The sequence below is a fragment of the Podarcis muralis genome, chromosome 4, assembly GCF_964188315.1.
Source record: "Podarcis muralis chromosome 4, rPodMur119.hap1.1, whole genome shotgun sequence".
Lineage (NCBI taxonomy): Eukaryota > Metazoa > Chordata > Lepidosauria > Squamata > Lacertidae > Podarcis > Podarcis muralis.
In genome coordinates, this window is record NC_135658.1 from 27,823,078 (window position 1) to 27,842,090 (window position 19,013).

A 19,013-nucleotide genomic window follows, 5' to 3' on the forward strand; every position below is an offset into this window, starting at 1 on the left:
AGCAAGAAGCCTCCATGAATGGAAGGATGCAACTGAATACAACCCATTGTGCTTGAGGAAATACTAAGTGATGAAAATTTTGTCTGAAAGTGGTCCATTCATGATGGCCCATTCATCCCTCATTCACTTGATGGTGAAACGTTCAAGGAGCAGGGATGTGGGAATGAACCAGTCTAAAGACAAGTGACACAGATTGAGGAAAATCTTTGATTCCTGGGTGGTGGGGTTCTTTTCCATTCACTAAAGGTCCCATTTATATTAGGCCACGCAACAGCAGACTTTATTTTCTTTGCACTTTCCAAGGAGTGGGATGGTAAGTATCCAAATCATGTAGGCAAACAGTTTTCAACAAGACGTGAGAACTGTTTACAAAATAGATGAAAAGTGGTGGACCTCCAGGCACTGCTGGCCTCCCCTTGTCCTTTTGTCTGACGGCCACGTTGGTTGGAGCTGATGGGAGCCCAGTGACACCTGGAGAGCAGCAGGTTCCCAATCCTTAGGACTTGCCATAATTCTGACATTTTTATTTTGACTTGACAGTGCCTTGTTTCCCTCTCCAGGCAGTTATCTGAAGAAAATGCTAATCTCCAGGAATACGTTGAAAAAGAATCCAAGGAAAAGAAGAGGCTAAGTAGGACTAATGAAGAGCTGCTGTGGAAGCTTCAGACATCGGACCCCATGAGCCCAGTTAAGCTGTCGCCAACATCGCCCACCCATATTTATCGGTCTTCGTCAGGACCTCCCACCCCAGCTAAAGTCAGCACTGTGCCAAGATGACAGCCCCGCGCAGCTGTATCAGATGACTTGTCCCTGACAATGTCCCAGCCTACTGAATGTTCTCGTCTAAGAAAGTATTAACCACAGTAGAAGTAGATCCCTGGGATCCGTGACTCTACCAACTAGCTGCATAGCTGTATTTGACTAGGCAGTGCACTCTGGTGGGTTCCTGCATCGGGAGTCCCTAGGACTTGCTACACTGATGCCAGAGAATAGCAGGATCCCAGCTGACGCATGGGGACATCTCCCAGGGTTAGAGGCAAAAGCAAGGGAAAACTTTTCTTATTGTTCACTCCCGAGTGAACTTTTCGCTGCAGTATTTCAGGTTAGTTGCCAGTTCGAGTTTTGAATAGCTCTGTGCGTTGAGTGGCTGCTGATACGTGTGGATGCCCTCAGGCATCCATGCCCATAATGTGAGGCACATGTCAGGCACACATGCACACCTTCTGCATATGTAGCTGAAGCTGTTCCGAAATGCATTTTTTTATATTAATGGATTCTACAAAAAGTGCTGATATATTTTCATGAGTCAGCAGTTTTCTAACTTGTGCCTAAGAGTTGTACTGAAATTAAATGCTTCTTTTTTCCTTTTTTTGGTCAAAGCTTCCCAGGAATATTTCTACCCAAACGAGAAGAAAATTACAAAAACATAGAAGCACCTTCCGAGTGACCACTGAGTGGTACGTTTTCTAAAGCAAAACACCAGCGACTTGATTTCTTAACTAGTTAACTGCCTTCAAAAACAATTGCTTTTCTAATCAGTGCCAGACACGGCACTCGCTTCCCAGGTAACAATCAGAACACTCACCACTGCTGTAAATACGGAAGAGGCAAGCAGGCCTCCATCGTTGCAGTCCTATGTTAATTTATAAAGATGACTCCATTTTACCCCAGCAGTAAGTGCTTTTCCATGATGTTTTCAAAGTCTGAATTAATAGCAAGGCTAAATGTACAAGACCCTGTGCCTCCCAACTCCTTTTTAAGAAGGGGTGGGGGAGTGACCACAGAAGCATAGAGTGAATGCATGAATTCAGTTAGCGTACTTCAGTAGAGAGGCAAATGTGGGTGCTAAGTAACAAAAAAGAGCCCTGTGGGATTAGGCCCATCTAGTCCAGTATCCTGTTATCACAGTGATGCACCAGTTGCCTGTAGGAAGGACCTGGGTGCCACAATGCCCTCCCAACCCACAATTCTCAGCAGGCAGATGGTCTCTGTTGGTCTTCACCCACAGTTTGCCCTCTTCTGTTGATGACGGAATTGGGCTCTTTCTTCTACACAGGGGTGACTCACCTGTGCAGTGGACCCAAGTAGCAGCTTGAGGCAGCAATATTTTTAAGTGAGTGTGCAATCTGAGAGCTGCTCCTACCCCCCTCCTAAGCAATGTGGCCAAGAGCGTGCTATCACTCTCCTCTGCCACGTTGCCTAGGATCCAAGGAGCGCATCTCTCAGATCCAGAACTCACATCATCTCAGGCTCGTCATGTTCATAGAATAGCAATCAACACTGCACACTTGGCGTTTTATCAGCACTCAATGGCATGTTTATGTGTTTTGGTACTGGCCAAACTGCTGGATTGTTCTATCTCTCTGCCTTCTTTCCAGCCATCTCGACCCTGCTACCCAGTGTGTATTTAGTAGCAGCACGATATTGGATGTCAGGCCTGCTAGAACGTAGGCTGGTTCCCTAGAGAGTAGCATAGCAGTCACAATAGCATTAGACCTTGAAACGGTTTCTAAACATGAGCTAGACAGACTAAGAGGGCACAGCCAGTGTCCCTTCTTGTCTTTGGTGTGATAGGAGTTGGGTTCCAGCGTGTGTGTCAAAGAGTTGTTATAGACTTAGACTGTGAAAGCGTTGAACGTAGCGTTGGACAGATGTGGAGCATGAATCATCTAAGCAAAGAAATGTTTTTAGATAGCCATGTGATACTTTGGTTCTCGAGTGGAGGCCCAGGGCTCAACTCATTTGCAAAGTCCCTCTGCATCGTTTAAATACAGGGCAGCTCAGAGTGCCAAAAGGACACCGAGGAGAAGAGCGGGAGGGAGTTAGTGTACAAAGCTCACAGAGGACCTCCCTGACTGGCAAATGCCTGTCTGCCTGATGTCCACACAAGTGCTTCGTTCAGCGAGTCTGCTTGGTGCTTGTGTCGATGACTTGCCTGTGATGCAGGCCTTAGGCATCAGCTGTGCTTGCCGAGAGAGCCAGCACCTTCCAATAGCCACAGATCTGTGGCCCGATTCCATGATGTACAGAGTAACAAGGTTGATTTCTTGCTTTCTTTTTTAGAGAAATTTATTTTTGTAGCTACCTTGCATGATACTGTGATACCAAGTACATCTTCTTAGATTAGCTCATGCCACGTTCGTTAACTTATCACAAATGACAGGACTAGATTTCGCATAATAGGCAACTTGCAAACTCAAGAGTAGGATAGTTGCAACAATGACCCACTGATATAATTTTAGCCGGTTTCCTTACCACACTCGCTTGAGACACAGACAGCACCTGTTTCCTTGCTATGTCGCGAACCTTGTACTGTCAAGCTCATGTGAGCAATGTTATACCACAGCGTTGATAAATTTGCATTTACCTTGCATTGCTCTGTAAGTTATGTATTACTCTCCACTTATAAGCTAGCGAAGCCACACTATGGGTGGGCGGGCGGGTCTGGGTTGTCCGTCAGTTCCTCTGTTTATGCTTCTTCCTTCCTCTGTTCATCTGCCACCTCCATTTTCAATGAATGCTTCCAAATACAATTTGAGATTTTGGCTTCTGCTGGCTTACACAAGATAGCAAGTCAATGCTAATATCAGACTACAGTTCTCTCTCCTCCATTAACTTTGTACAGATCAGTCATCCCTGCATCCAGATGGAAAAGGTGTAGGATTCAATCCTCCTTCTTCTTCAAAAATGGCAGCCTAGGGCTACTCTACTTTAACCTAACATTCAGTTGCTTGGAAGCATTTCACTTATTCAGCCCTTCAAAACCAGAGGCCGTCCACAGAGGGAAAAGAGCCTTTTCATGACTTTGCATTATGCAAACTTAAAGGTAACCAACTATGGCTGGCATCTGAAAAGTAACTTGGTTTCTTAAGCACGCTATCTGGCAAGCCAGTTCTGAAACCAAGACGTCCTTTAAAAGCAGTTTCTGATGTCATATACAGGGCTACTACTACAAGGTGGAGGGAACTATCTCACTGGGTCACCCGAAACCTTTTGACTTTCCTAAAGTTGCATCCCTGCCTCTGCCATCAGCTCCCCCATCACTCCAAAAATTATGATGATAGACATGAGATATGGGGAAAGAGTGCAACACGCTCTGTTCTAGTGCTGCAGGCAAGCGTATGCAGATCTGGGAGTTGTGTAACGCTCCCAGTTCAGTTTCCTGTATACCTTTTTTTTTACAGCCCTCGGCCACATTTGATAAACACACACTGAGCCCTTACGCTGCCTTCCCAAAGCCAGATACGTGAGTCACTGAGCTAGGACCCTGCCAGAGCCTTGCACCTCTTTCCCAAAGCCCAGCCCCTCACTTAGCCAGCTTTGGGAAGGCAGTGCAAGGGCTGGGGGCAGCCCATGAAACAAGGCAGTACGCAGCCCACAGGTTCCATGTCAAAGTCTCCTGTGGCCCGGTTGGTATGAAAAGTTGGGCTGCCCTGCTGTATACAAACGATCCCAAGTAGGAGCAGATTGGACTGGGGCAGTGGCGGGGAAGGTGCATAACATGCCTAGGCTTCATTACAACCACTGCATCCCTTGGGCTTCTCTCCTTGAAGGCCAGCTGCTTTTTGCACGTGAAGCCATAAAATTCATTCCCCCAAAAGCAGAACTTAACGACTGCGAATCTAATTGTGGATAACCACGTTCACACTTATGTACTAGACAATTACACAAAGCACTCAGGTGATGGGGCAAAGCTGGCTAAGTATCACGAAGAAAGCAACTAGAGATTGTAGCAGCGCTATAACTGATGGCCTGGCAAGGAATAATAACAAGGGTCTTCAATAATGTTTTAACACCCTGCCTTAGTAGCAGCCGACAAGCAAACTGTGGCTACCAAGTGCAACTTGCATTCTAGGGAAACAAGAAAAATGTGGACGGCATTTTTCTAATTGTCCGAATTTCAGGTGTGAATCCTGTTTTACCTATTTACTTGCAGTCAAGGCCAAAAAAATTAGGTCAGCTCACTCAGGGAAATTGTCCTTTCCTCCCATCTACCCACTTGACTAACTGTGGTGACGGCAAGACATTGTTTGGGCAACTTGTGCCAAAATTCCCTTATGGAAAAGATGGGAAATTCCATCTCAATCTGTCCTGCTGCTGCATATTATTCCATGCAGGTTCAGAGGAAGATTCAAGGAGGATTCAGCTGCTGAGATGCCAGCCCTAGGAACGTCCAGGAACACAGCCAACACTACTATCATAACATGGCACCATTCTGTAGAATACCCATTCCTTTCCGTGCAGGGCACGCATGCATCCAACAGAGCAGCTTTGGACTGTACACATAAAGCAGGAGAGGAATCAAGAGCTGCTTGCACTGCTTCTGTCTGTGCTTCCCACTGACTGTGCAGAGTGAGAAAATTAGCATCTTTCCTACTTTATAGTGAGATTGCATGCCCAGCTATGGATGCAGCCCACAATTGGCTCTTACCAGAGCAGGGCAGATGTGTGACTTCTCTGTGGCATACCCCAAGCCGCCCTGTATTTTGTTAGAGACAGCAGCGTGATGCCCTCCAGATGTTTTGAACTACAGCTCCCATCATCCCGGACACCATTGACTATGCTAGCTGTGGCTTATGAAGGTTGTAGTCCACCATCTGAGGGGCACCATGGGGCTATGCCTGAGCTAAGCAAATGGATAGTAACAATACTGCCTGCTGCCCCAAATAGGACTGTGCATTCAAAGGCACCCTTGCTTTCTAAAGCATCAGAGGAATATGACAGTCAAGAAAAAACTGACCAAAGTAGTATCGTTGAAAGCAGTTGATCATCTAGGAATCCCTTGGGCTTTGGTTGTGGATACATGAGGCTCTCACACTTCTTCTCACTTCACTTTCATGTCTTGTCTGAAGACCAGTGATGCATCCGCCTCCTCCTAGCCCCCATGTTGTGTTTGGGGATGCCATGCAACTCTGGGTTTTGGACAACATGCCGAAGAGGTGTGATACAATGAGTAAATTGTGCCTCCCTGTCCAAATACTTGTCTTTCCCAGAAGCCCTCCAAAGTCTCCCTGGGAAATGCATTCACAGGCCCCTGCTACCTTAGGAATCTCAAAGGACCAACAAAACCACTCGCTAGAGAAGCCAACAGGAGAAGTAAGAGATTGATTAAGACTCCCCCCTTTTGCGACTTCTGAAACATTTTTAAGACCTCTCATTTGCACACATCACATTTCTTCTCCCCAATAAATCAGCAGGTACATGAACAGTAAAGATCTTCTTTGGAATAAATATGAATAACCAAAATCAGGTATTTTACGTCTGTGTACTGATTGCATTTGTGTCCCATGGACACACGGTGGATGTTAAAAGACCATCCCCTCCCTAACACAGCAGGAGTTTGTGGTCTGACTTAATTACGTGGCTATTTGAATTACAGGAAAAAAAGTTTGTATTATTTGAGTTACAGTGTACAGGTGAATGTAATATATTCATGATAATAAATACATGCTCCTTAGTCTTTGGTGTGCTACGATGCTTCTTTACGGGTTTATAGGTAACAGGATTTAGCAAGAGATGGATGTTGTTGTTTTACGAAAGTAAAGCAAACAACTGAAGACTTGTGTATAAAGGAATCACTCAGGATCTTTGTTCTCTCAACCTTACAAATTTTGCTCAGTACTTGCTATTTAAATTTAAAGGTAATTGATCAAATATAAAGGCCTTGATAAAACTGTGTATGTAAACCGTGTCCCATAAACTGTCATTGTGCCAACTCCCTATGAACAGATCATTTTATTACAAACCTGTATGTGCCTGCACAACAAGTAATGGAGCAATCCTAACAATTGTCAATTTCCTTCCTTTCCCCTGTGTAGTGCAACTTTTCTGTGCTGCAAACTATTGCATTTCACATTTTCCTGCCCCCCTTACTATCATGGTTGACCTGCTGCCGTTGAAGGCAAGAGTGATAGCAGAAGAGGAGACCATTTGCACTAGGCTAGCCTTTTCTCCCCTCTGGCCACTGGCAGGCAGAGTTAGTCTCATGGGAGGTGGAAATATCTGAGGAACGTCCCAGTAGAGCAGGCTGCTAGGCACTGAGAAATTAAGACACAGGGCTATCTTTTTTGGACGCAATTATGGTAACATCTAGTACCATGCTGAGGGCTCATGAGTGAATCATAAGAAAAGCCTGCTGGATCAGACCACTGGCCCATCTAATCCATAATCCTGTTCTCACAGTGGCTATGGGAAGCTCAAAAGCATCCATTTCAATTAAGCTCAAGAGGATACTGTTAGGTAGGGTGTGTGAGTGTGGGTGTGAGAGAGAACGAGAACACTGGTTAGATCAGACTGCTAAAAGAGAATACTTACTGCAGCCTTAGAAAGTCCTGCTGAAGTCACACAGCATTATTGCTGGGCCGCTATGCATGAGGTTGCGCTGTTCATGTTGTCATGAAACACTATGCTGAAAAGCAAAAGGTGCATTTCCACAAGCTTGATTCTTTCACCGAAGAGCAATTACATGCAGCTGGTCTGCTGGAATGAACAGAAATACATTGGAAGAGGAAGGGTGAAACTAACATAATTTATTTGCATTTCTGGGAAACGTTTAATGCTGTATCACATATTAACAAACTGATCTCCAAAGTCAAAAACGACATCAAGAGGGAGACATTATTTACAGTGCCACCTGGCAGAAACGTCTCTGGGAAGCAGAGGTCGTGCTCTAGATAAACGTTTCACATTTAAAAAACAAAGTTTTATATTTAGGAGGGGAGGGGAGGAGAGGAGAGAGCAGAGCCAAAATCTAAACAAGAAATGAACCAGAAACGCCACTGAAACAGGAGCAGAAAAAAACCCAACGGGGATTACAGTCAGCATCAGGGGTCGAATAATTGTATCACAACAGTAAGAAATTCTGAGGAAATCATTAGAAAAATAGAACAGCCAACCAAAAAGTATATATTTATATATTACTCAATAAAAATATGCACAGATTCTTTCATGGCTTCTTGGTTATTAAGAGATGTATTCCTGAAGAAACCCCACGTTCCATTAGATTTGTAATGTACAATTGAAAATGGTGTCACACCCATTCTTTGTGCTCCTGAGACCAGACGTACATTGAAAGGCACAACGTAAAGACAGGAAATCCTCCACTTTGTCACCAGGCACACACGTTACAACCCCTCCATCATCTGGGAAACACAGACATGACCACATGCAATTTGTGTAAGATTCCTCAGTGGCTGCATTCATAATGGTAACTCAGGGTTTGCTTTAAACATGGTTTGCTGAAGATACCAGCATCAGTCTCACAGACCAGCAGGCTTGTTTCACCTTATGCAAGTTTGCGTTTTTCAACTGTTCTTGCTTTCTACCTCTTTCTATAGGAAAGAAGCAAGGATTAGGCAAGGGCTCTGGGTTCAGATGTAAGGGAAATATAAGCCAGCTTCAAACCATATAGTGGTAAACTTAATTTTACTTGGAGTACAACCACTTAAATTAATGAACATGACTCTTACTTAGGTACTTTAATTTCCATAGACCTACTCTAAGTAAAACCTAGTTGAATACCACCCATGGTTTCATATTCTTATTTGTTGAGCCCAAACCCTAATTAGTTGGCAGGGGTGGGCTTGGATGTAAAAACAAACCATTGTTAAACTAAACAAACCATGGCTTAACGCTATGTGAAAACCAGGCCACTGTCTAAGAGTTTCATCATCTCAGCATAACATTTTTTACTGGGACTTGTGCCAAGAGCAGGAGGAAATAAACCCTGAGGAAATATATGGATTGTTACCAACAGGCATTGTTCCTGCAACATTTGGCCTTTGCTTTGGAAGTACAACATACCAAGGACTAGCACATGAAAGCACCTGTTAAAGATGTACACATGTAACAAATGCCAGACAACCTTTGCAATGGATGCATCTTCTGAGATGGATTCATGAAGTTGTCAAAACAAAGTTATATGGACAAACAGCTAAATGATGATGCCGAAGTCCCATTGGGGGGGGGCAGTATGTGCCTATAACACATACAGCCCAATCCTCACACTTGATACATCAGCACATAAACGCTAACCTGTGGGTATTCCGGCACCCTCTGCACTTAAAAGACAGAAGTAACTCTTCCCAACATTTGCAAATTTTAAAAAGTAACCTTTTAGAATGAACTCCAAAGTAGCACTGAATAGTAATACTTTTACAGGACAGTTCAAAATGCAGCAACTTCAAGTGTGTACAAATGATATGCACATCAACACCATTGGCTTCAACGGAAACTCATGAACATGCAATTGGGTTACATTCAAAAAGCATAAAATATTCACTTTGCTATCGCCAGAACTTGTGAAGCCTGGTCAAGGTTACACTAAGGTTAATTTGTAAAATGTTGAAACAGAAATTGTCAGCCTTCTCATGCTCTCTTGTGCAATCTATACAAATGCAATGGGGTGTTATATGCATGGATACCCTGGCGGAATGCATGCACAGTTCCCTGTGCTGTATTAGGAATTCAATATGCAACAGATGTGGATTGGAATAGAATTTGGGTGCGCACCCACATCTGATATTGCCAATGCAATCTTGGTGAGCATTGCATAATCTGGGTGAGAATGCATTTCCTCCCTCCATCTTGCAGCACAGATTGAAATGTGCAACCCCAGCTATAAAAGGCCACTATGCAAGGGTTACTGTCACATATTACTAACAGCAGACAGCACAATGATACACACTAGTCTCTGGATTAGACCTTGCAAACGGCAATAATTTCTAGAATTTTTAACTCCCTTCCTCGGTGTCAATTTTACTTATCTAGTAACATGAACCCCTAATGTTCCAGATCTATAAACTGTGAGCCTCTGCTATACAAATGTTAGGTTTGATTGGACATCACATCTCATAGCCCATAAGCTGAAGTACTTGAGAACACTTCACCATAGGTCACCACTTCTTAATTTCAATGTAACACTGAAATGATACGAGACTGCAGGGCAAATCAACACTGAACAGGTGCTAGGACTACAATGTCGACTGTAGCCCAAGGAACATCAAGCTGTGAATGAGAGGAACATGGAGACCAAAGATCCAACAAAAGTAATGAACGTTGGTTTTCCAGTTAATTGTTCATCTTTTGCCCACAAAGTTGGTTATTTTCTCTCTCTAATAATGAGCAATATTAGAAAAACATAGACATTGGGTAGATTCATGTTACCATGCTTTACATACAATCATTAATTGCCCGTTTTTCTGATCCTTTGCAGCTTCAATCATTTATGGAAGGGGCAATTTCTCTCTCTCTCCCAACCATTATATACACTAGTGGCCAAAATTGTGGGAACCTTTTGGGAAAAGTGTATTTCCGAGGTTTGATGACTCATAACACCTGATTGGCTCTCTAAACACTCCTGCTCACTGGCTACATTCAAATGAAGGAAAGCGACTGCATATCAACCTAAGCAAGTGGTGCTTCCTTTTTCTGGTTATTTGGCTATAACTTTTGATAGAATAAAGATAACTGAACAAACCTTGTTGCATTACATTCTTCATTAAACTATCTTTCCACTGATATATAATTTTATGGTATTAATCCAAAATAAAGTGGTGTTACGAGTCATCAAACCTCAGAAATACACTTTTTCCTAAAGGTTTCCACAATTTTGGCCACTAGTGTATATAATGGTTGGGAGAGAGAGAGAGAAAAAAATTGCCCACTCCGTAAGTGATTGAAGCTGCAAAAGATCAGAAAAATGGGCAATTAGTGATTGTATGTAAAGCGTTGTAACATGAATCTACCCAGTGTCTATGTTTTTCTAATACTGGTTATTTTCTCTCTCTAATAATGAGCAACTTTGTGGGCAAAAGGTGAACAATTAACTGGAAAACCAACTTTCATTACTTTTGTTGGATCTTTGGTCTCTATGATCCACCATGTGAACTTTCACAGCTGGAATGAAGCCACAGGTCTAAATGTAGTGCCGTGCTCTTCCAAAGTTCCTTCTATATGGGTGATTTTAACCAAATCCCCAGCTGTGTTCCTGTGCCATGGTTGGGTGTGATCCTAGCCCAGGGTTTCAAATTCTATGCACACCCAACTAGAAGGAAGTCCTGCTGAACTCACTTAAAACCATCTTCCAAGTGAAACATGCATCAGGTCAGGGTACACATTAGGCATATTCACCCTTGCTGACTTAAGGGTTTGCACACACATCCCCTTCCATACTGGGCTTGTGCCCTTCAGGGAGAAAAATAATCTAATGGAGACAGTGAAAATGAGACAATTCCTGAAGGAAGTGGTGGTGGCTTCCATTGATTCAAGAGGCTACTTTGGACAGGCTCCTCTGTTACAGAACCATATAGAATTGTAGTGTTGGAAGGGACCATGGTGGTCATTTCGCCCAACCTCCTGCAATGAAGTGAAAGACCTCATACAAAGGAAGATACCTGTTCGGTCTTTTTCGTTTGAGCGTAACCCAGAAGGCAATGCTTCAGAATACGGCTTTATATACAACAAAGTGTCCCAGCAGCTATACAAAACCACCTTCTTATTTAAACATAATAAAAATAAAAAGTTTCCCACTTATTTACAAAGACGAGCTCCAGTAAATGCTGGCCTGTTCTTTACAATAGCAAGCCTACAGCAGCAGCAGCAGCAATCAGGTTTTCACCAAACTCCAAGCTTTGCATGAATTTACATTTAGGCTTCAGAGGTGAGGGCAACACAGCCTATCTAGTCTTCCATCCCCACCCCAAGTGGCAAAATCCTACACCAATAAGCAGAAGTTTACATTCCACGTCCTGAGCACCCCCCATCTTCAACCATGCAAGGGCCTGGCAGTGGCAACAGTACAGGGGTAAGCACAGCAGAGAGATTTAGCGACCCCTGTTGGTACTAGCAAAATTCTCCAACAGGAATAGGTGGAATTGTCCAGGCACTACATCTCCTCTCTGAGCTGTTACACACCATAGGAAGAGGGACCAAGTATAAGCTCACCTAGTGCCAAGATTTATGCAAGTGCAGCCTACCTGGTTCCAGTTTCAACACTACTGAGAACAAGGGTGGGGGATCTGTAGTCCTGCAACACCTGGAGGTACACAATTCCCATCACCCCTAACCATTGGCTGGAGTTGATGGGAGTTGGAGTCCAACAGCATCCCACCACCTGAAGTGAAGCAAGCAGAGGAGGAGGAGAGCCACTAGCCTAGAAAATTGAGCTCTATTTTTTTAAAGGAAGTAGCATATGACATCACACATACACTCAGCGCTCCTTTAAGCATGGTCAGGATTCCGACCTCTAATCATTTCCCTGGGGTGGGGGGATTTGCATGAATCCCATGTTAGACACGCACACGATTTGCTGATATACAGTACAAAACTTAATGCTCCTTTTGTGAGATGTTTACCCTGTTTTTCCCTCCTGTTCGGAGAAATAAATACATAAAATCAGTTCTAAAATAAGCTACCGAATGACAAAACTACAGCTACACTAGATCATAAAAGTTTACTGCTAAAAACTTGCTGCATTAGAACTGTTATCAATGTCTAGGCTTTGGCGCTCAGAATACAGGAAGCCACCTCCCAGAATTAAGGACCCAGTACCTGCCACAGGTACTAACTTCATATCCAACTCATGTGGAATATGCAGCAAGGGAAGTTTGTTAGGGAGAAGACGCCTCCTAAGGTTAAGTTGGGGTCCCTGTCACATAGGTCTTTAGAGATGATGACCAGAACCTTGATTTGAACTAGAAACCTAACTTCCAGCAAAGTCAGACTGTTAGCCTGATAACTGGCAGGGCCTTGAGAACAGTTTCAGAGCCTTCTTCAAGGGCAGCTTCACATTAGGGCACATTTTACAAATCGATCCAAGGGGCTACAGAACAGTCTTTGGCAATCTGGCACCCTCCAACTGCAGCCAATGTAAGTTGTGCTAGGTGCTAGGTTGGCAAAGGTGACGACAGATGAACCGAGGACACGGAATTACACACGGGCAAAGCCTATATAGAAGCGATTTCTATGTGGGAGTACGCAACAGACAACTGGGGAGCAACTGATAACTGGGGATCTGGGCTCAGGCCGCAACTAAGCCACAAGCTCTGTAACATGGGACTGTGAACTTCCTAATTAGATAAGCTGGAAGTTCCAAGACAGCATTTAGTAGAAGAATGAGCCTTTTAAAAAGGCACAGAGAAGAAATTGACCGATCCATTGGAACAAATCTGAAAGAATTAATGCAGATGCTGAGGTGAGGGAACTGCAGACACATAGGCTTTTGCAGACCCTGGACCGGAGTGGACGGCTGTTTGTGCAGAATTCCAGGATCTATGGGAACAGGCAGGCAGAGCTCTACACACGAAGGCTTCCGCCCGTCAGACATGCGGAAGGGCTAAGAGGAACCGCAAAATGGTTCCTGTTGGATCACGCTAGCAGACTGCCTGTTCTGTCCTCACCATGGCCAATCGCTGCTATAAAAACCAGAAAGGCACAGGGAACCTTAGAGAGGGCTAAGCTACCATTGGCAAATGGCCTTTCAAGAATACTGGAGACATGAAATCTCTTGACTGTAATATTGCAAGCCACCCTGTGATCTTCAGATGAAGGGTGGTATAGAAATTTAATTTAAAAAATAACCAGATGCCTATGGGAAGCCTACAAATAGGACTCAAGTACAACAGCCCTTTCCCCACCTGTGATTCCCAGCTCTCTCTGAGAGCAGAGGCAGGGCAGAGCCACCATGGCTAGCTGCTACTACAAACCACATCCTCCGTGAATTTGCCTTCTACAACAATCCAAGTCAGTGGCTGTTGCTGTATCACTCCCATAAGATTAGAGATGGGAAGGCTTGGGGGGAAAACCAGAAAAATGAGGGGGGGACACACACACCAGGTTTCCCCCCCAATTTTTCTGGGTTTTTTCCAGGCCTTCCCATCTCTAATCTTATGGGAGTGAAATTAATGGTTTCAAAGATGTGCTGTGTGAAGAAGTACTGTCTTTGGTCTGTCCTGGATCTTCCAACGTCCCGCTTGATCGCATGTCCGTGAATTCTAGTATAATGAGAGAAGGAGAACCCCTTTCACAGGAGAGGAATCTTTTGTACACTGCTCAGGAATCAGTCATGCTCACCTCAAGGGCCACTTGTGGCCTTTTGTTTACCAGCTAATCAAGTCTTCCATGTGCCGTAATACAGGTCACACTCATACTGCCCCCCCAACAGCCTTCCCCAAGCTGGTGCCCTCCAGATACTGCAACTCCCAACAGCACAGGCCTTCTGTACCTATGACCTCAAGGGATGTTGCAGGGCGAAGCGATAGCAATGAAGAAGTGCCAAACCAAAACAGCAGAACCTGGGGGGCACCCCCAAAGGAACATTTCCCCCCTCAGAAATCCCTCACATAAAAATAGGATCAAACCTCCCGAAAAATAAAGATTTCCCCTTCTTCTAAGTTCACACAATTTGCCTCAATGGCAAAGATATGAAGCGGCTAAACATAAATATCAAATAAAAAATAAAATCAGGTTTCCAAGAGAACAGCAATGAAAAAATAATAATATTAATAAAATAATAATAATAATAAGCTACAATATTTACAATGGATTTTTTCTACAGCAAGGATCTGCATGAACTTGATGTTTCTTTTGGAAACCCACTTTTTCTTCCTTTTCTTTTTACCAAGAGGTGGCTCTCTGTCTATGCCATCCTTTGGCAACCCTCTGGCCTTCCAGAGGTTTTGGACAACAACTCCCTTCTGTCCCAGCCAGCTGGCCCCAGGTTACCAAGGGGTCATCTATGCACAGGTACAAAAAAGCCAACCTTCTTCAGTTCCACACCCGCACTCAACAGGAAGGCTGACAGATGGCTTTAGAAGCACAAGAAGCTTCTGCTAATTATTAGGAGGCATCGCTCAAGCTGCATGCCTGTGCCAACACTCTTTGGAAACAGCACAAAATCCTATTTGGAGTTCAGCATGGCTAAGGTGGCATCTCAAAGAGTTCATTGCACAAAAGCAGCACTCAGCAGGTAAACTGCCATACAGCTGCATGAGCAAGAACGTGTCTATTGAGCACAGTAAATTATCACTGCACACTCCCTTTTGCTTCCGAGTGTTGCATGCTTCTCCCTCTTCTCTAGAGAAAAGCCAGCCCTCGCAGGACAGATGAAAAGCCACAATAGTTTTGACTTCAAAGATGACACATTTGTCCAAAATCTTCCATGAACTAATGCTGTTTCTTACCCTGCACCAGAAGAACCAAGTTTGGCAGAAGCTCCCTCCCCACAAAAATAAGTTATTTAAAAATGTAACAGTGTTGGGAGCTGGACCTAGCAGACCAGGGTTCAAATCCCATCTCCCAAATGGATTAATTCAAGGTTGCACACATTGCTTTCTCTCAGCTTCAAGGAACACTGGAGGCCCACCTCACAAACTTGCGATGAAGAGGAGCAAGATGAGAAAGGGAAAGCACTAAACTCTGGCCAGTAACTCCTAATTTTGCAGATTTATATACCCTGGGGACAAACAAGCAACCACTTTTCTACACAGAATTATACCAGGAGCTAGAAGCTTTTCTCGTAAAAGCAGCAGGGTCTGTTAGCTGCCTAAACGAAGTATTTTGTGTCACAACAGATAGAATTCAGCCTGCAAGCCACTACCCTACAGAAGACTGTTGCAACGTTGCATTTCAAAGCGCAGGAGTTGCCTGCATAAAATAAGTCAAGTACAATGATTAAATAACACCACCAAGTCCTTTTCTCAATCAGATCAGTCCTGCAAGGGGCAGGTTGTTTTGCTAACACACAGGCGGTTGGGGCGGGTTGGGGTGTTGTTTTCATCTAGGCAAGGCCCCTTGGTTTTTGTGGTCCAACACAGGTGACTTTGGAGACAGTACGAAGTCTGCTTCACTTGAATCCAAGGACAGTACCTGGGGAATTACTTTGCAGGGCCTCTGTAAGGCTTGGTCTCATAGCAGCATTGGAAGTGAACTGGCACACTGATAAGCTGTTATCTTTCAGTATACTTATGACAAGGGAGGGGGAGCTGCCAGCATCAGATAACAGTGTTGTTGGAAGTGTGCCAGAGGTCTGGCTTTTTCCTTGTGATCCCTTATAACTGTACTACCAAGGTAAAAGCAAGCTGCAAGGGGCAGCAGTGGGACATGGAAGCCCACCTGATACTCCACAGAACAAAATACTTCAGGGTCCCAGAGAGGAAAGCACCCTTCCCTGTAGAGGATGCTCTCAGGTGTCCTTTAGCGGAACCAGGCTGCCAATCATTTGCAACTGTCCACGTTGTTGTCCGTACTTCGTTCTGTATCCATCGGTGCCGAGTAAGACGCCTCCACACTGTGCCACATGCCGTAGGTAAAATAAATAAGCAGACCTGGAGGGAGGGAGGTAAAGGGGCACAGCGTTGGAGAGAGCATGAAGTCATCCGACAGCACACAAGCCAAAGCATTACGCCTGTTTAATCTCTCCCACTGAAAATGCCTGATGTCTTCCAATCAGCAATACCACCATCTGGTTATGCCACATATAAGGTCAGAACCAAGCCCAGCCCTGTCACCCGGCAGGATGCAGCAACTTGCAGTAGGCAGAACCACAGAGGGTGGGAAATAGATGAAGGCAGAAACTGGTGTCTGAATGGTGCTACAAGACTTCTGGAAGGACTGGCCCTATAGTAGTGGGAAGGGGGCATTTGGAGTCTGTTTAAGGAACCAATGAAATCTTGTTGCAGCACTGTTCACAACTTCCTTCTGTTTAGAATATATATATTTTTTAAGAATTCCATCATTCTGCATGGTCAGAAACCCAGTTGCAAACTCACCTATCACCATCCAGATAGCAAATCGTATCCACGTGCCAACATCCAGCTGCATCATGAGATAAACATTCACAAAGATGCTCAAGACTGGAAGGATGGGAAGAAAGGGGACCTGGAAAAAGAACAGAAACCAGGTTGTTATGCCTCTGGATGGCATTTTGGGACAAGCCAGTTCCCAACACCTGTTATCGATGTGTGGTTGCACAATCCATTTGTGACGACTGAGCCTGCTATATCACATTGCCAATGGAGGGGCATGTGAGAATATCATTTGCTTTCAGCTGGTACCTAAAATTGGCCCTGTAAAAAAATCATTAGCAATTTACAAGAGCAATAGCATCATCCAGGAAGTTCCTCTGGAAATGGAATTCATCTCTGCTGTTAGTTTAATTTTGCCTTCCAGATGCTGTTGGAGCATTTGGCTTTACCATTTTATTTCACATCACCTGGGACCTCTGCTTTAAAAAATAAAAATGGAAAAGCCATGTATTAATTTTAAAACTAGTACTTAGTTGGGGGAGGGGTATTTGGGGTACTCTCTTTTTTTTAGAGAGAGGAAAAAAGCAAAGGGTACTTAAAAATCCCCACCACCACCTTTTCAGGGTTAAAAGCCTGTAGAAAGTAAGAAGGCTGAAATACAAGTTTGGTGTGGCTTTCCCCCCCTTTTTTGCAGCTCAGTGAGAAGAGAGAACAAGAGCTCCTTTCCAGGGGCTGCATCTCAAAGTGTGGAGCTGGTGCTTTTGGAGATTACGCTGAGATTGCCAAAAAAAGACATGCAGCCTTGCATCCCCTCTGCCTGGCCGCTATTAAACATAAATAGACAGATTGCCAGATGAGAAGCAAAAGAAAGGAATATCGGGAGTGCTGAAGGTCAAGCTGGAGGTGCACATAGCCAATCTGCGTGGGAAAGTTTGCTCTGCGCCTCCTCTCCCCCTGCCCATGCCTTGCTAATTCCTGCCCTTCTAGAAAAAGCAGGTTAACCTCCATTAATCTCTCTTTCCATGCATGGAGCCAACAGAGACTCTGACTGCTTCCCCCACCCACAACCACCCCAGCCCATTCCTTGCAGACCACTTGCCTTAAACGAGAGCTTGGTTTTACTTTCAGGTTGTCTCCAGATAACCACTGTGAAGAAGAAGCAGAGGAGGAAAACGGCCACAAGCAGAGCAATAGCCCACGGGGTCCCGTTCTTCAGAGCATCTTTGCCAAGGACAGTCCAGCTACAGAAGGTGACGATAAGAACGCCTGGCAACAAGACACATGGAAAAAATGTTTGCTGCACTGATTTGGTGGTGGGAGGGAAGGACTGAATACAAAAGCAACAGTAATTTTAAAATCAAGCCAAGAACGGTAAAGTTCGTAGCAAATGCAGCGGTGTGTTGCAAGGTTCTGTAGTTTTGATCCTAAATCTGTGCATGCACAAAAATTCTGGGGCAAGCCTGCCCCTGTTCCTATATGTTTCATCAATATATGCTGCAAGTTGGTGGACAGGTCAAATCCATTTCCGACTCTGCTCTCCACCAGTACGATCTTATGTCCCAATCCAACAAAAGGAACACAGGGAGCTGACTCATTCCAAGACAGATCAATAGTCCAGCTAGCTCAGGGTTCTCTGCTCAGACTGGCAGCAGCTCTCCAGGCAGCTCTATGTGGAAATGCAGGGGACTGAACCCGGGACCTTCTGCATGTAAATCAGATGCTCTATCACGGAACTATATAGCCTACAGGCTTCTATATGCGCAGCCAACACAGATGCCAGTTCACTTCTGGCTGCTCATTCAAAACCATATTCTGTTGCTCTTCCAAGCCCCGGGGATTAATCTTCTGATACAGACTGGGGTGCACAAAATTAGATGGCTGCAACTAGAGTTCACCGGCTGTAAGTGTGCAGACTCTCTTAACCATCCCCAAAGCTGGTGTCCTGTTGGACCAGAATACTTCACCAGTTTCAGCTCCCATCAGCCATCATGGTCAGTGGTCAGTTGTTGTACAATTAGATCTGGAGGGTACCAAAAAATTCTAACGGAGAATTAGGTCTTGGCAAAGGTTCTAAAACAGTGGTTCTCAACCTGTGGGTTCCCAGATGTTGTTGGACTACAACTCCCATCATCCCTGAGCTCTGGCCTTGCTAGCTAGGCGTGATGGGAGTTGTAGTCCAACATCTGGGGACCCACAGGTTGAGAAAGGCTGATCTAAAAAGTGACAGCTCCCGATATTTAAACAAACCCATACGCTATGTTTTATGGGAGT

The 19,013-nt window shown here is 44.5% G+C and overlaps 2 protein-coding genes across 6 annotated transcripts in view; one reads left to right on the top strand and one right to left on the bottom strand.

Annotated features, from left to right (window-relative positions):
• Positions 1 to 6,457, top strand: part of MTUS2 (microtubule associated scaffold protein 2) — a 308,744-nt gene extending 302,287 nt beyond the window's left edge. For all 3 annotated transcript variants that reach the window (XM_028726407.2, XM_028726409.2, XM_028726410.2), the window contains one exon: positions 561 to 6,457. In XM_028726407.2, the coding sequence (XP_028582240.2) occupies positions 561 to 777 (217 nt within the window). In that variant the 3' untranslated portion in view covers positions 778 to 6,457. The remainder of the gene's footprint in view (positions 1 to 560) is intronic.
• Positions 6,458 to 7,514: 1,057 nt separating this feature from the next.
• The window catches only part of SLC7A1 (solute carrier family 7 member 1), a 44,302-nt gene continuing 32,803 nt past the window's right edge, over positions 7,515 to 19,013 (bottom strand). For all 3 annotated transcript variants that reach the window (XM_028726411.2, XM_028726413.2, XM_077927108.1), the window contains exons 10-12: positions 17,842 to 18,008; positions 16,767 to 16,875; positions 7,515 to 16,322 (exon numbers count right to left, since the gene is read on the bottom strand). In XM_028726411.2, the coding sequence (XP_028582244.2) occupies positions 16,213 to 16,322; positions 16,767 to 16,875; positions 17,842 to 18,008 (386 nt within the window). In that variant the 3' untranslated portion in view covers positions 7,515 to 16,212. The remainder of the gene's footprint in view (positions 16,323 to 16,766; positions 16,876 to 17,841; positions 18,009 to 19,013) is intronic.